The sequence below is a fragment of the Etheostoma spectabile genome, chromosome 2 (assembly GCF_008692095.1).
Source record: "Etheostoma spectabile isolate EspeVRDwgs_2016 chromosome 2, UIUC_Espe_1.0, whole genome shotgun sequence".
NCBI lineage: Eukaryota > Metazoa > Chordata > Actinopteri > Perciformes > Percidae > Etheostoma > Etheostoma spectabile.
The window spans coordinates 22,597,006-22,613,951 of NC_045734.1; the positions used below are offsets into that span (position 1 = coordinate 22,597,006).

General features: G+C 41.3%; 2 protein-coding genes across 3 annotated transcripts in view; both read left to right on the forward strand.

Annotated features, from left to right (window-relative positions):
- Window positions 1–5,563, forward strand: part of tmc8 (transmembrane channel-like 8) — a gene marked incomplete at its 5' end in the record, with an annotated part of 7,087 nt that extends 1,524 nt beyond the window's left edge. Inside the window, 14 exon segments of one of the 2 annotated variants that reach the window (XR_004335813.1) lie at window positions 146–294; window positions 440–574; window positions 670–722; window positions 839–978; window positions 1,089–1,236; window positions 2,139–2,309; window positions 3,026–3,177; window positions 3,290–3,356; window positions 3,482–3,591; window positions 3,716–3,902; window positions 4,346–4,505; window positions 4,689–4,832; window positions 5,084–5,162; window positions 5,370–5,563. Coding sequence is in view for 1 of the 2 variants with exons in the window: in XM_032540719.1 (XP_032396610.1) it covers window positions 146–294; window positions 440–574; window positions 670–722; window positions 839–978; window positions 1,089–1,236; window positions 2,139–2,309; window positions 3,026–3,177; window positions 3,290–3,356; window positions 3,482–3,591; window positions 3,716–3,902; window positions 4,346–4,485; window positions 4,689–4,832; window positions 5,084–5,162; window positions 5,370–5,489 (1,795 nt within the window). 2 annotated transcript variants of the gene reach the window in all.
- Window positions 5,564–5,919: 356 nt separating this feature from the next.
- Window positions 5,920–16,761, forward strand: LOC116701864 (hemicentin-1). Its single transcript, XM_032535894.1, has 23 exons — window positions 5,920–6,077; window positions 6,169–6,195; window positions 6,871–7,152; window positions 7,296–7,592; window positions 7,705–7,977; window positions 8,087–8,419; window positions 9,914–9,967; window positions 10,055–10,165; window positions 10,271–10,295; window positions 10,378–10,456; window positions 11,229–11,322; window positions 11,417–11,443; window positions 11,561–11,687; window positions 11,762–11,937; window positions 12,890–13,076; window positions 13,916–14,016; window positions 14,129–14,401; window positions 14,502–14,807; window positions 14,899–15,000; window positions 15,088–15,115; window positions 16,152–16,197; window positions 16,340–16,405; window positions 16,509–16,761. The coding sequence occupies exons 1-23, from the start codon at window positions 5,984–5,986 to the stop codon at window positions 16,587–16,589; spliced, it is 3,189 nt and encodes a 1,062-aa protein (XP_032391785.1). The 5' UTR covers window positions 5,920–5,983; the 3' UTR covers window positions 16,590–16,761.
- The last annotated feature ends 185 nt before the right edge of the window (window positions 16,762–16,946 follow it).

Sequence of the window (16,946 nt, forward strand, 5' to 3'; positions counted from 1 at the left end):
CACCTACTTTAGTACACTAGATCGCATCCTGTGGTTAAAATGATTTGATGATGATGGTTAATGATTTTCATGCTTAGGGTCAGGGTTTATGTTAACATGTTAAGCTAAAAAGGCATTCATGAAATATATTAACACTGCTAATTAGGGACAGGAGGAAGATGCAAGTCAGCAATATTGGTTTTTGGGAGTCCTGGAGGCGGAGCCAGAGCATTAACTGGAAGAGGAGTTGGGAGCAGATGGGAGGAACTCTATCAGGCCTGTTGCCATGGCAGGGCACGCTCCACGTCATCGCAGGTTAGAAATTCCTGAAATACATTATGAGGACTTCTTTTGCCCCGTTTTACCATGGTGATGATGACAATGATGATGATAATGACGATTCCAGCCAAACACATGTTGTTGCACAATTACAATTCTAACCCTCACTAATCTGTTCCAGGCAGGTTTGGAGTTGGCGTGAAGGCTTACTTTGTTTTCCTTAGATATCTGGTTTACGTGAACATACTTCACTGTGCTATTATCTGGGGTTTCATCCTGGGGCCTACAACATTTTATGGCAGGAGCAACAGCAGTGGTGAGTCATCTTTAGTTACAGATTACAGTAAATAACCACAACTCAATGTAGACTACTGCATAAACACTGTTGTGTCGTTCTCTGTGGTTTTACAGAACCTTTGAAGTTTGGAGGCAATGACTCCTTTTTGGATTTCTTCCGGGGAACGGTAAGGATTTGTTTGCGTGTTTGCTTGTGTGTGTGTGTGTGTGTGTGTGTGTGTGTGTGTCTTTGTGTATGTTTTTCTATATGTGTTTCATATAACCTAACTTCTCCTGTCTACAGGGCTACCTCGATCGGTCTCCGGCCTTTTTTGGTTTCTATACTCGTGGCTCCCTGAATTTTAAATGCTTGAATACACCTCTGCTGTACTTCGCTGGAATTCTCATCGTCTTCTTCCTCAGTCTCATCCTAGTGGTCCGTCGGTCAGTTAGGATATAATTGCAATTGCAAATGAGCCAAAAGTTTTAATAGCCAATTTGCCTTACATCTTAAAGAAAGAATCTGTATTCAAATCTGTAAACTTCTCTGATAGAACAACGGTTGGCTACAAGCACACCTGGATGCTCGGGAAGCGTTACAGTATGAACGTGAGCTACAAGATCTTTTGTGGTTGGGACTTCATCATCCAGGACCCTGCTGCAGCTACTCTCAAACACAGCTTCATCAGAAACGATCTCAAGGTTTGGATAAACACATATAACCGGCATGCATGATAGCACTCGTCTAATTTACCACGGTCACTGAGCAAATGCTGGTCTATTTTGAGAGTAGACAGTGATTCTTTCAAACGTACTGCCCACTTTGGTTGTTTCCCATATAATGTCTGGTCTAACAGGTCAATCCAAAATCTCCCATGCTGTAGGTGTTCAGTGGAGGTGAGATATCCTGACTCCGCTCAGGGATTTTGCATATTGGACACACATACACTCACATTCATGAAGAAACAGTCCATTTACTGTATGCATGACTATGCACACACAAGGTGGTACATGTCAATGAAAAGTACCTCATTTCTGAAAAAAGGCCACAAGAGCCAACATTGCTTGAGGCAGACGAGGAAATTTAGTGATGCCTGGTTTCAATTTTAGATATCAGTGGTTGAAAATGTGCTTGTGTATCTAACCTCTTTGTAGAACCAGTGAAATATAAATATGCAAAACTCAACCTAAAGAGAAATCAATATAGTGTTTGTCTCAGTAATCATTTTCTCTGTGCTCCTGCCTTAAGAGAAAAGTTTACACTCCTTCCTGACCCCATCGCATGTCCTACTTCTTTTTAATTTTTTTTTACTTTTTTCTGATGACTTTTTTTCTGATTTTTTTTATTTTCTTTCACATTAAAATAACTGTCTTAATGAGCTGTGTGTACAATATATATATATATAATCTAGCTAGACTGTGTGACTTCTTTGTGTGTGTGTGTGTGTGTGTGTGTGTGTGTGTGTGTGTGTGTGTGTGTGTGTGTGTGTGTGTGTGTGTTTGTGTGTGTGTGTGTACTGCAGTTCTAATGTTGGGATTGAGGTAAATCTCTGATATATAGACTATCCAGAGGTTTTCTTGTAATTCTTTTTGTTTGTGATCAGCTGTTCCTGGAGGAGCAGAGTTTCTCCTTGCGCCAGGCTCAGAGGACACTTGGACAGAGGGTGCGTCTCTTCCTGCTCAGGTCCGCCCTCAACCTGCTCGTTCTGTCTCTGCTGGGTGGTGCCTTCTACCTAATCCACTTCTCAACATCAACAACAACATCAAGTTACAAGGTGAGACTTTGATGCTGAATATCTCGCAAGATGGTTGAGGTTAGACATTGACCTTGAACGGTTAAAGTGAAAAAACACTTGAGAATTCCAGTACGTTATTTTCAGGGCCAACAAAGGCTCAATTAATATTTGTGAACATGAGCTACTCTTTCTCAAAGCCAGAAACCAGAGAAGTAAGTCTTAAACTTGTGATGTAATCAGGTATAAAGTTTGGCGCTGCTCCATAGACAAAGAATGGGATACTGATTTAATATTTTTGTTTTGTTTTATTCCCAAATGAGCTTTATTCTATTGCCGTGTTCTCAGTCCTGAAACAGAAAATCTTCCTATATCCTCCGACCATTCCCCTGGGTGCTCTCAGTGTCATCTGTCTTTCCCTATTCATTGTCTATGGAGCAGTTCCACACTTTGTGCTTGACGACATCACACATTTGAGTTTTAGCATTCTAGTTTTTGAATTTGGAAGAAAGTTCATGTTTACTAATATTTTTAGACTGTCTTAGACCATAAGAGTAACAAGTATGAATTTTGAAAACAGGTGTAGTTCCCCTTTAAGGTTAGATTTAGGTTTGGCATTTACCTTGAATGGTTATGGTTAGGATAGGTCGTCGCTTGCTAGAGTAAATCAGTTTACCATCTAGACAAAACTGAATATTTGGTTTTGTTACAGCATGTCCTGGATTTTCACATCTGACACCCCTGACTGTGTTTCTTAGAGTGGGCAGCACTGGTTGGTCAGTTTGGTCCTGGAGTACCTCCCTCCCATCACCATCACCTTTGTCAACCTGCTCCTCCCTCACATTTTCCGCAAGATCTCATCGTTTGAAGACTACTCTTTCACAATGCAGGTCAATGCCACCCTTGTGAGGTAAAATGCACAGAGAGATAAACCCAGGATAACCTAGTGTACACAACCACACACACACACACACACACACACACAAACAGACCTGCTTTGGTTCATCCTGTCTTTTCTTCAGGAGCATCTTCTTGAAGTTAACCACACTGGGAATCTACTTAATTTTCACCTTAACAGAACCTCAGCAAGTGAGTTAAGAGTGAGATTTATGTTTTAAGATTTATGTTTTAACTCTACAGAGTGATATGTGATGTCAGGTAGATGTTTTCAGGTGGGATCTTAACCCCCTTTTCATTTGCGTGTTTCTTTATAGGATCATTTTCCATGCAGGGAGAACATGTTTGGTAGAGAGATGTACAAGTTGTGTATCTTCAACTTCCTCGCCAATTTCTGCAACGTCTTTCTTTTGAACTACCCCAGGAAGTGGGTTTGTTGTTTGAGCTCAACAGTCTCTTTATGTCTATTTGGCTAATCTATTAACAGATTATACTACACAATCAAGGTTCAAGAGCCTTCTGTGCAAAATGATCTTTCCTCTGTCTGACAGGCTGCTGCAGGAGAAGTACACCTTATCATTGCTGTCCCGGTTGTTGGGGAAACAACACTTCCTGATCCCTTTCAACGTGTTAGATCTGGTGTACAGTCAGACTGTATTCTGGGTGGGAGTCTACTACTGCCCTCTACTGCCTCTGATAGGAACTGTCATACTGATGGGCACCTTCTACATCCAAAAGGTTGTCTGAGACATGTAGTCTTAGTCTGTAGCTTTTGAAGAGGAGAGAGGGGGCGCCAAGGGGGAGGCTGCAGGTGGGGCCTTGACCAACTGCCACTTTGCTCGTTTCAAAGCCATGATGTCTTTCTCTAATGGGTGGGCCAAGTTCTCTGGGTGGGCAAAGCAGAGAAAGGGGAGGGAACCTTGCCCCTTACGACCTAATAAGTGGCAAGATTCCAGATTGGCCCATCTGAGCTTTCATTTTCTCAAAGGCAGAGCAGGTTACCCAGGGCTCGGTTTACACCTGTCACCATTTCTAGCCACTGGGGGACCATAGGCAGGCTGGGGGAACACATATTAACGTCAAAAAACCTCATAAAGTGAAATGTTCATGCCATGAGACCTTTAACATTTTCCAGCAATGTCAATCTCTCTCTCTTTCTCTCTCTCTCATAATGTCTTCAGTTCATGGTCCTGCGGTGCTGTGTGGCAGAGCAGAGGATGTTTCGAGGCTCCAGCTCCTCTGTTTTATTTCACTTTATGTTGCTGCTCGGTCTCATCATGGCTGCAACTACAGTGGGATTCAACCTCTACCAGGAAAAAAGGTCACACATGACCAAAACATGTAATTTTACTGTGTTTTTGACGTATTTGCTGACCTACTAGCATACTGTACATATGTAGCAGTTTTCAGTTTCAATCCATCCTTTTTGTTTCTTTAGTTGTTTAATTGTTAATACATTTGCCTTTTTATCACTTTTCTCTGGTGCCCATTTCTGAAATTTGTTCCTCCTGATTTCCCTTCCAGGTCGTCCTGTGGTCCATTAGGAAATGGAGAAACTGTGTTTAATGTTACAGGAGTGTGTGTGGACAGTCTCCCAAGCCCAGCACAGACCACTCTCCGCTACTTGGCCTCTGAGGCCTTCGCCTTGCCGCTCATACTAGCTGAGATGTAAGTATGCAACAGGTGTAGGCAAACACTGGCTCTGTATTTTCAGTGTGAAGAGTTTTTTCCAGTTTGAAAGAAAACAGAAGACTGTTTCAACCAAGTAGTAGTAGTAAGTAGTAGTAGTAAGAACTAGAAGCAGCATGAGCTGCATACATGTTGTGTAAAAGTAATAATCATCAATAGAGAGAAGCTGTTTTAAAAATAGACATGCAATACTTTCATCTGATCTGCTGCTGTTGATTCTGTTTCCTCAGTATAATCTTAACCTCATATGTGTCACGGGGACGAGCCAATCAGAAGGCCATCGAGAGACTAAAAGACATGTTGGTTATGGTAAGTCACATGTCATTAAACACTTACATACTAACAAATTAGCCACAGAAAAAAGATATGAAATATTCAAATACACACAGTTGATTTGGTTGTTGCAAGAGAGTCCTTCCCTGGTCTATTGGCGTGTTATGCTTTTCTTGTCTAACTGTGTGCATGTGTGTGTCTGTAAATTTGTTTTTTGTTTATTCTGTAAATTTTCCATCACAGAGCAGCTCAGATAAGCGTTTCCTGGTAAAGCAGCATGCCACAATGCTCAGACGTCAGAGAACCCCCCACAGAGCCCGTTCTGCAGCCATCAAAGAGGACGACCCCCCTCAACCATTCTAAGGACTCCCCCTCACTGGCTACCAACTGATTAAAGGACCCAACTGTCCGGCCTGTCCATTCAGAGACTTCCACTTTAAAATAAAGCCTTGTTATGGCCGACAACAGCTGGGAGGAGGTGGCTGAAAATAAAAAGTCCAAGGACTGATGAACACGATTCCAGTAACATGATATGCAAAGATAAGAAATGCAGTTGTGGCCTCTTTCTGCAAAGGTCTTATTTTAACATTCAGATGCCATGTCATATTGCCAGCGTTGCACCAAATGCTTGCTTGTGGGAAATTATTGGGTCTTTGTAAATTTCTTTTTAAAAATCTTGACCTGCATTTAATAAACTGTGAGTGTTTTTAAAATATCTTGCTCAATAAATCTTTGTGGTTTACATTTTTTAAGCTTTTTGTGTTCCATAACATTGAACCAAAAATGCAGCCTAATATGTTATCTACTTGCACCACATGTGCAACACCCCTAGCTTTTACACAAACATATAGTTCTGCATGTGCGTACACACACACACACACACATACACCAGACCGAGTTTGCGGAGCACTGTTATGAAGAATCACACTCTTAATTTGCTGCCAATTTTGGGTGAGTAGTCCAAATTAGTTTAAAATGACAACATAAATAAATAATTTAGTTGATTAATATTCTTATGGGATGTTGATTTTTTTTATTTCAGCCCTGGCAAGTTTGTTCATCAAGATAAGTAAGTTTGTTTAAGTGTGTTTAAGTTACGGATCTCAGCTGGCTGATAGATCTTTCATTGGTTAAGAACTTTTTCAGATACTCTTCTTTCATCTATCTCATTAAAAAATAATACATAATCTGTTGACAGTATCTGCTCATCCTCCCCTTAACACTTAAGAGTATAAGATGACTTGGGAGAGCAAAGAGATTTGGTTATCTACTAACAAAAAAATCATATTCTCTCCAAAAATGTGTATTTTTCAGGATATAGGTTAGGATCATATAAGATATATAAGATATCCAACTAGCTGGCAGATACTTTTTCCTCTCTTATCTTTATAAAACTAATATTGCAAAACTGGAAAAATAAGGAAGCACCCTCAATAGAGAATTGGAAGGCCCTAATGAAGTATTGTCTGTGTATTGAAGGATTCATGTCAGAGGACAAAAATAAAACAATTTGATGAACAATGGAGCCAAATTTGTAATGCCCTCTAGAGCATGTCTTCAGAACCCCCTTTATTACTTTATTTCATTTTACTTTTTACTTTATTTGATGTACTTCCTGCCACCTAATCATGATGACCCACAGAAATTTATGCTAAGAAAAAAAGAAAAAAGAAAAAAAACACTTGCTAAGAGTAAATTACAGGACTCAACCCAAACGCTCTCTCTGTATCATGTCTTTCTTCAGGTGGATCGATCTCTCTTCGCCCAGTTCTGACTGGTCCTGACATGGCCTACCTCAGCTCGAGGGTGGTTTTCTGGTGTATTGCACCAGACTCCTCTCTGCCAGTCACATATGAGCTGATGTGGGACGCTGGTGTCCTGATTGGCACGGTTGCTGATCTCCAGGGGGACCAACCTGCCTCATTCAAACTTAAGGTCACTGCATCGTCGGAGGGGTCATACCACTGCAAGGCGACGACAGGAAGAAGCACGGGAGTCAGCGACAGCATCAAGCTGAGAGTAGTCAGTGAGTAAAAGACACAGACAGAGAAAGCATTCATCCTTTTAGAGCTTTGGCTTTAATATCACTGTTATTTTACTGGAGACAAAACTTCCCAAATTTGACTTTTCCCTTCTCTTCCCCAACCTCCTATATTCCCTAACCTCAAGCTCCACCATCAAACACCAAAGTGACTTCTGAACCCTTTCCCCCCGTCGCATATGAGGGGTCACGCATCGTACTGAGCTGCAGCGTCACAAAAGGCTCCCACCTTTCCTACACCTGGTTTTTCAACAGGAAGGAAGTAACATCTATAACCTCCCCTCTCCTTCTCCTTACTGCAAACAAACTAGTGGTGAGAAATGTGGCTCCAGAGCATGCTGGGTACTACTATTGCATGGCTTGGTCCAGGGTGCAGGACACCAAGAGGTTTTCCAGCAGCTCAGAGGTCCAGGTGACGGTCAAAAGTATGTGTCAACACGAAAATGACTGACTGATGTGTGTTAGTTTGTTTTCTTTCACTGCAGCCTAACATGGCCTCTATCATCTGAACTTCTCCCCTCTTTATTCCTCCACCAGAATACGTTTCCAAACCAAGAATCTCTTTCTACATCTCTAAAGAGGGAGCCAGTTATCATGGCAACGTGACCTGCTGGTCAACAAGAGGGAGTCCTCCGGTCAACATCTCTCTTTCACTAGATGACAAAGAAGTGGGATCTGCCACAGCTACTGAGTCCCTCAGTGCCTGGTTCCCTGTTGCCATGGTACTTGGGCGGGACATGGGCATGGCTCAGTGTCGGCTTACAACTGAGGTTCAGGAGTTGATGAGTGAGCCTGTGACTCTGGAAGTGGGTATGAGCTTCACCGACATGTGGATGAACTCTATCTTTCCTTGCCTACTTTCCTTCTGCTGTTTGTTAAACTTGTCTTTCTGTCATTCTCCTCCCTCCTGTTCGTCCAGTCCCAGTCGGAGGTGATGTAAAAGTGGAGGTTGAATATCTCTACACAGCTGACTCCAAAATGGCCGCCGCCAGGTTGAGCTGTCATATCAGCAGAGGAACATTCCCTTATGTTTCCTGGCTCTTGAACGAGTCTGTCCTTCCCTCTGAGACACATGAGGACTCCCATATCCAGCCTGTCCTGTCTCACTATGCCCTAATGGACCATAGACAAACTCTTGTTCTGACCAAGCTCAGCCTAGAGGAGCCTGGGTATTACCGCTGTAGGTCCAGGGACAACTACGATGAATCCGGGCCGTGGGTGGAGAGTGCAGCTGTGCTGGTCCAAGTCACAGGTGAAAAGATTAAGACTAGGTGTCTAACAAAGTAATCTTGAAAGAATAGTTTGACATTTTGGGAAATGTGCTTATTTGCTTGTCTACAAATGCAATTAGATTGACCGTACAGTAAATAAGCTACCGCCAGCAGCTTATTAGCTTAGCTTAGTATAAAGGCTAGAAACAGGGGCAAATGGCTACAGCTCGCTCCGTCTCAGGTCACAAAATCTGCCTACCAGCACCTCTCACTAAGTAACACATTTGTTAAAAGGTCACATGACATGGTGCTCTTTGGATGCTTTCATATAGACCTTAGTGGTCCCCATAAAACCATGTCTGAAGTCTCTTTAGCACCATTCAGCCTTGGTGCAGAATGGTGCTTTCCTTAGTTTGTGCCATTTCTGAGTCTGTAGCTTTTGAGGAGGAGAGAGGGGGGACAAGGTGGAGGCTGTTGGTGTGGCCTTGTCCAACTGCCACTTTGCTCGTTAGAAAGCCATGATGTCTCTCTCTCATGGGTGGGCCAAATTCTCTGGGCGGGCAAAGCAGAGAAAGGAGAGGTAACCTTGCCCATTATGACCTCATAAGGAGCAAGATTCCAGATCGGCCCATCTGAGCTTTCATTTTCTCAAAGGCAGAGCAGGATACCCAGGGCACTGTTTACACCTGTCACCATTTCTAGCCACTGGGGGACCATAGGCAGGCTGGGGGAACTCATAATAATGTTAAAAAGACCTCATGAAGGGAAATTTTCATGCCATGGGATCTTTAATCGATACATACACAATGTGTAGAAACAGGGGAATTATGCTGCTATGTGTTTGGCCGGATAGATTTCATACGGCCCACAGCCTTGGTTTGGAAAAGACAAGAGCAAGAGTCAAATGTTGTACGCTTAAATATTTAACAAACTTTGCCTTACGCAGAACTGACTACATTACATTGTAGTCACTGACGCATTTATACAACACGACTTACAATTGCAACATATGTCAGAGGCCACACGCCTCTTGAACAAATAGGGGTTAAGTGTCTTGCTCAGGGACACATTGGTTGATGTGTTACATTGCACTGGGCCATCACCACCCAAAGAGAACTGTCCTTATGCCACTACAGATGGAAAAGTAAGGAAGATTTGTTTTTGTTTTTTTAGATTTGTTCAAACCTGAGTTGGGTTGACTTGGTGACATTGCCTTTAAAAAAAAGTCAAAAAGGACCATTGGCCCCCGGTCATCTTCGCATTATCAAATCTGGCACCCTTGGGTAAACAAAGAAGATGTAATGTGGTGAGCTTTAGAGGTGCTAGAAGCTGGAGTTTGTTACCTTTAGACAAGGCAAGCTGTTTCCAGTCTTTTCATTTACAGTACATATGGTACAGACAGTGGTATCATTCTCATTCTTTTTTCATTGAAACTCATCTCAACATTTTACAAGTGCCTGTTTTATGCATGTCCTCCTTCTATGGGGTCTCTACACTCTTTACTGTCCTGCATCCCACTTTTTACTCTTGATCAGACTGGAACCTTTACTCAATGCCTCGAGAAACACCTTCCACTGAAACACCATTAAGTAAAAAGCACATATTAAATGTTTAAATGTCTTACATGCTGCCTCTGTATGCATTACTTAACTGGCCTTCTACCTTCTCTTCCACAGAGGTTTTCATGAACACCATAGAGGTCATTAGCATAGTGTTCTGCTGCCTCCTTCTTCTAACGTTGGCAGTGGGTGTAGGCTGCATGTACAAGGTGTTTGACTACAAGCAAGGTGTGTGTGTCTTTGTATGTGTACGAGAGAAATCAGTTGACTGGTAATGTGTAACTGTATTTGTATTACATTTTCATTTGTGTCCACCTCTCATTTCTTTCACAGGCCATGCCCACATTACAACAACAAAGTAAGCATTATCTTTATGGACCTCAAAGTTTAATGATCTGTTTCTTAAATAAACCTGTTCAACCAATGTTTGTGCCTTCCAGTCCCACCCCTGATGCACTTCCTCTGTCTGCACCCATGTCCCAGTCAGGAGGCGAACGGGACGATACGGACTGGGATTCTGTTGGATTCTAGATGGCGCAGAAACTCTTGAATCTTCATAAGACAACATCCACTCTTTAAGAATGGACAAAAAATAGAGAATTCAACTTTATTGACCATCTCTGTATGCTGAAATGAAGTGAATGTTTTTAATTATTATAATTTTTAATTATTATATGAGAAATAATGTGGCACATGGACAGTGTGCCACATTATCTCTCTCTCTGTTAGACTGTAGAGACCACAATATGGCACAGGAGGAACTTACACCTGTCATCTCATTGTTCACGTCTTTCTAAAAGTTGTTTATTATGTCATTTAAAATCTGCAGCTATATTTGCCGATATTGCAATTATGCCTTTTCCTGAGCTTCCATGTTGCAAGTTGGTGGAACTGGTGGAACATTCCAAAAAAAAAAATAAAGATCATAATTGAAGTACTGTATCCTGTCATGAGTTTGAAAATAAAATTTCTAATTTTTAATTGTTTTTTTTCTTCTTCAATTAAACCAATTCAATAAATGATGCTGCAATACACCTTCACCTTATCATAAGGCCTCTGACATGTTTTTTGATATTCATATTTTTAAAAAAATAATATAACACCACTGAGTGAATGACTTCCTCCTATGATGTTATGAGGGAGGGTAATTCAGGGAGGTGTAGTGTAACACTATCAGCTATTTGCACATGTTTCTAAGTGTGTGTGTGTGGGTGTGTGTGTGTGTGTGTGTGTTCTCCACATTAAAAGTGCTTCAACCCGCCATTCAAAACTGTCAAAACTCCTGCAATAGAGTAGTGTAGTCATATTTGAAGTATACAGTTGCATTAAAGACAATAATTCTTCTTTGAGAATGTTTGCTTCCCTCACTTTCGTGGTTGTACTGGGTAAGCTACTCAACACAAATTGCGCTGCACTTAGTTTTTCACAATTTAAAACTCTTGTAAACTACAATATTGCATTTCTTTTTCCTCTCTACAGTGTTGTGCTACTGTAGCAAGGAGAGCAGTAAGTCAGATGTGTTGCTTAAGTGTGTGTTTAGTCGATTCAAATTGTTGTCAGCTCCTGATTCTTTCAGTTGAATGTTTCTGCAGTTTTGTTTAATTTAATTTGATTGTTTGACAGGTCAGTCAATTCTGGGGCGTCCACAACTGTTTGGCCCTTCGGAGGCTTTGGTGAAAAGCATTGCAGAGTTTTCGTGCAAACTGAAAATTTACCCAGAGAATGAAACTATCCTGTTTCAGTTATTTAAGTGAGTACATTTTCACATTTAATTTAACCACTGCCTCAAAATGTGTAATCCGCCTAATTATCAACCTTTTCTAGGGAGGATAACCGTGACAAGTTTTTGGGTGAATTCACCTCCTTGAATGGGGAGGTTGCAGTCTTCCTCATGTCTATCAAACCTAAACATGAGGGAAACCTGGAGTGTGTGGCCAAGGGACAAAACAACTCTAACATAGAGCCCACTGTCAGTTACCCACACTACCTGAAGGTTGTTGGTGAGTTGCTTTATCATCAGGTATATTTTGTATATCATATGTACATGGCTTTCAGTACCAGTAACATTATGGGCATGTATGTTTGTAAAAGCTCAACACAATGAGAAAAACATTTATAAAGGTGCATTTTTTTTTAAGGTGTAATGTGACGTTTGGGGATGTTGGCTTAGCTTCAGCATTGTGTTACATTTATAATTGTAACAGTGCTTTTACTGTACACTGCTGTCTTGAAAACTGTTTTCAATCCAGATGAGACTTTTTCCATATGAGAGAAAATTAACACAGGGACCTGCAATATTCTGGCACGGTCATGCTAGGAGCTCTGTGAGGCTGCACTTAGGCAAAGTGGTATTTTGAGCTAAATGCTAACAGCATAAAAAAAAGCTTATAATGGCAATACCAACATGCAGCTGCAGGTATAATGTTGTCATGTTCAGGGTCTAGGTAAAGCACATTGGCATGAAAGGGTCTGCTAATTAGCATTTTGGAAGGTGTTTGGTCATAAACCTAAACATGTGACATTTTGAAATGGCTCTAGATTAAAACAGCAGGGGATCCCAAAATTATTAGGATATATCCTCTAGGGACTAGAATATATGTTGTACATTTTACTGTAACTATCAAATAGTTTTCAAGTTATTTTACTCAAAACCTAACTCATGGTGTCGCTAGAGGGACAGTCAGGGGATCACCAAAGTCAAATAAATTGATTCTCTGGAGGCCATGAATATCTGTTCAAATTGTCATAGTAATCCATCCAACAGTTGTTGAGGTACTTCAGATTGGAGTGGAAAGGTTGACCACAAGACAGACAGATAACATTGCCATCCATAGAGCCACACAGAGCCATCACAAGGTTTCTTTACTTCCCTGACATGAGGATTTTTGCCAATAAAAATATTTTTGGTTTGAGTAAGACCAGGATCTTTGTCTTTTGCTGTCTGTCCTGCAGAACCAGTGCAAGGTGCGAAGATCAGCGTTCGTTCAGGTCCAGTGGAGTTCTTTGAGGGGAAGACACTGGAGCTACACTGTGATCTTACTGCTGGAAATCATGTCTCTTACAAGTGGCTGCTAAATGGACAACTTGTCTCTCCATCTCGTCTCCACTATGTTGCAGATGGCCAGCTCTTAATCCACAGGTCAGTAGAATCCTATTTAGGTTGTGTTTGGGCAGCTTCTTTTGCATTAGTAGGTGGTTGCTGTGGTGTTGGGAGCTGTTGAAGGATATATTTGGTAATTGTTAACTATTCTTTACTATGTGTGTGGTGCAGACATTAAACTAGATTTGTATAAGGTGGTTGCTAATTGGTTGGTGGAGTGTTGCTAGGTGGTTGTAATGGTGATTTTGGGTGGTGGCAGGGTGTATGGCATGGATGATAGGGCTCTGTATGTAATAGTCACAGAGCAGTAGTATTAGTAGCAGCAGCAGCAGAGTATATAAGCAACAGTGTAGATATCCTATAAAATGATCTGACGTCACTCTGTTAAGATTTTATTTTGCATAAAGTGCCAGTGGTGGTGCATTTGCAGCTATTTTGCCAGCAGTTTGTGAATATGTCTATTGTTCTTCTCACTAAGTGGGAGGTATCAGAACTGTGGGCCGTTTTTCCTGCTCGTACGCTCGTAATTACAATTTAAATGTTATGGAAGCAGCATAACAATTAGCTTAGCTTTGCATAAAATTATACACAGTAAGCTAGAGTTCTGTGATCCCAGTTCTGTGATTTAACCAAAAACAAAAAATAGTGGCATTAAAAAGACGCTCTAAATGTAATACAGACAGAAAAAAGGTAACATGTTGGAAAGTGCAGCCTTTATCAAGCACGTCCCTGTGTTCTATGACTCATTTCCCAACAAACAATCTGTCCAACATTGTCTGAGAAAGAAGTTGTTTGTCATGAAGGCCACTGGGCATGCTCATTTTGAACTGAATGAGTAAAAGCAAAGTTACTGAAACAATTATTTGTGTCTCCCTTAGAACTACTTCTAAAGACAGCGGCTCCTACCAGTGTGTTGCCACCAACCACTTCAACAAAACAGACTACACCAACAGCTCTCAAGTTGTAATCACAGTCAAAGGTCAGCTGTTGTGAATAAACTCTCAGGTTCACATTTTATAGCTATCACATGGTTTCTTTGAAAAATAAAAATAATAATAATTCCCTACATTCACACACACTTTCTCCCTCAGATGTGGTGTCAACCCCTGACATCTCCTTCACTGTGTTAAAGCAAGATCCCCACAACTATTATGCCATGGTCACCTGTCAGTCAACCAAAGGGACTCCGCCTGTCACCTTTTCACTGTACAACAGGACAGAATTGGTTTCCAATAAGACAGTTGAAGAGACACAAGCCACATTTAAGGTTTCATTGGTCTTGGGCCTGCACATGGGATGGCTCCAGTGCCAAGCAGACAATGGAGACCAGATCAAATTCAGTCAATGGATTCCCCTAGAAGTTGGTATGTGAACTGTTTGTAACTGCTGACATAACACGGTAGTACTACTCTCTTTTAATCTTTATCCATGATGTCTCTTTTCGCTCCATATTGTCTCTATCAGTCCCTGTTGGTGGGCCTGTGATGATGCATTACGACTACGACATAGGAGAAAACTACGCAGTGATCGGCTTGAGGTTCTACTGCAAGGCGGCAAAGGGATCTTTTCCACAGTACCAGTGGTTCCTCAACAAAACCCTACTACATGACCAAGGAAGCTTCTTTTACGTGGTCAACCAGCCTCCAGAACAATCAATACTCCTGCTATCTGTAGGGAGGAGCAGCACTGGAACATACCACTGTGAAGTGTCAGACAGCTTTGACAACACCACAGCCATAGGCAGTAACAAGCTGTATTTGGATAAAGAAGGTACAGTGGATCCACTGATAGATTGAAGTAAAACATACTTGTGACAGATGAGTGCTGCTTTCATCTCTTCTTCATCTTTCTGCTCCTCCAGTGCTGAATCGTCTTCCCGTCTTGGTGGTGGCAGTTGTCTTTGGATGTTTCACAGCACTGATTCTCCTGGTCTCCATTTGTTGTTGGCTTGGAACAATTTTCAGTGAGTTTCAAAGTTCAGCTTTAATCTGATGTGGCTATCTCCTCATTCCTGCTGTGAATTTATGTGTTTTTTTCACTCTTGTTTCAGGGCAAAGGCAGTATGGCGATAAGTCTCTGTGAGTTATTATTCTGCTCAATTTTGAAACCTTGAAAAAGAATGGCCACGTTTCACATGAATCTGTAACTTCCCTTTTGTGAAAAGAACTTTTTTTTCTTCTTTTTGTTTCCTACTGCGGAAAAATAACATGTCAGCAGTTCATCCACCATCTAGCAATTAAAAAGAAACAATGGCCGAAGCCATGACATGGCAAAATGTACTTCCTGTTTCCATGTTGTGTGCCATAAAACCATGACAGGTCCAAAACATCAGCTAATGTAAACATTTTGTTCATGGTCACACATGAATTAATGTTATGATGTGTTTTAATATGCTGAACACCTTATAACAGGAACAATAATAAGGCCTTATAAGGCCTCTTGTGCACAGACGCACAACACTGAGCTTAGAGGACATTTTGGTGTACAATAACTGAATCTGAAAATACATCTTTTGGGGGGGCTTTTTGCCTTCATTAGACAGCTTGATGATTTAAAGACTGATAGTAAACAAAGGTAAAGAAGGGGAATACAGCACATGTGACAAAGGTTGAACTGGCGATGTGGTAACAATGTGTGGTAGATGTAACATCATAAAACAAGATCCTTAATACTGTTTAATATGTAACAGCTTGTTTTCGCATAACAATGTCCTCTCATTATGAGCAATTAAATGTGAATATGGGGGGGTGGGGAGAAAGACTCTAATTATTATATTTTTTCACGTAGTAATATCTTGCTACATGATGATGAAAATGCTAAATCAACAGGATTTTAATTCTGGCAGGCAAATACTTCATTCAAATTTAAAAATGATAACAAGATAACAATAAAATTGAAACAGTCTTTCAAATCATGTTCAACTTGGGTGTTATTGTAACATGTTCACTCCTCTTCAAGCTCAATATTCCCAGAAGCAACACTGCCAATTACTTTGACCTCAGCGCTAGCTACAGAGCACCAAGTGTAGTAAGGCCTATATTACATTCATGTTATGCTATGGGACTGGAGGAGTGTAAACCAGTATGTGTGACAACAGTCAACTTTTCTCCTCAGGAGCTTGGAGATGGAGGGAAGGGTAGCTGCATATGAGAGCGAGCTGGTCAGTCTATATTTCTGTATCTCCATCTTTTGATTGTCAAAGACTGTCAACTTCACCCATCCATTCACTCTCACAGTGGCATTATATCATCTCCATCAGGCTTAATACTTAACTGTTACCACAGAGCTCTCTCTCCTTACAGGACTCGTCAGAGTACCATGAGGATGCGGATGTGGTGAACACGGCCAGAGCTGGTGAATTTGATCAGGTGAGATCAAAATGAATTCATCATAAAATCAATCAACCAATCAGCCAGTCATTTAAACAAGCAAGCAGTCAAACTCCTCTGCTCATCTGTCTCCTCTCCTCAGGCATCTGAAGCCTCCGTAGATGAATGGCCCAAATTTAAGGCCTGCCTGAAAGAAGGAGAGGACCTGGGGTCTCATTTATAAAACTGTGCGTAACAGCCGGTGGTACCAAGAATGGCGAGGACTTGTATTCGGACCAGGATGGCATGGTTCCAGTGCGTTGCCCTCTCTACTGGACCCAATTCAGCCCATAGATCCAAGAGTGGAGCTTTAGTGAATTTAAATCTTCATATTAGCCAGTCGTGTGTGGCATCATGCAGCATTACGCATTGGGGGTCATCGCAGAATTTATATGTTTACAACAATTTGTGATTAACACCTTGCCAAAATCACAGCATCAACTAGTGGTATCCCCCCCACCACTAGATACAATTTGAAGACAAAAGAGTAATAGGAAAACGTACTTTTCTTCATGCAGATTTTGTCACCATCAGTATTAAT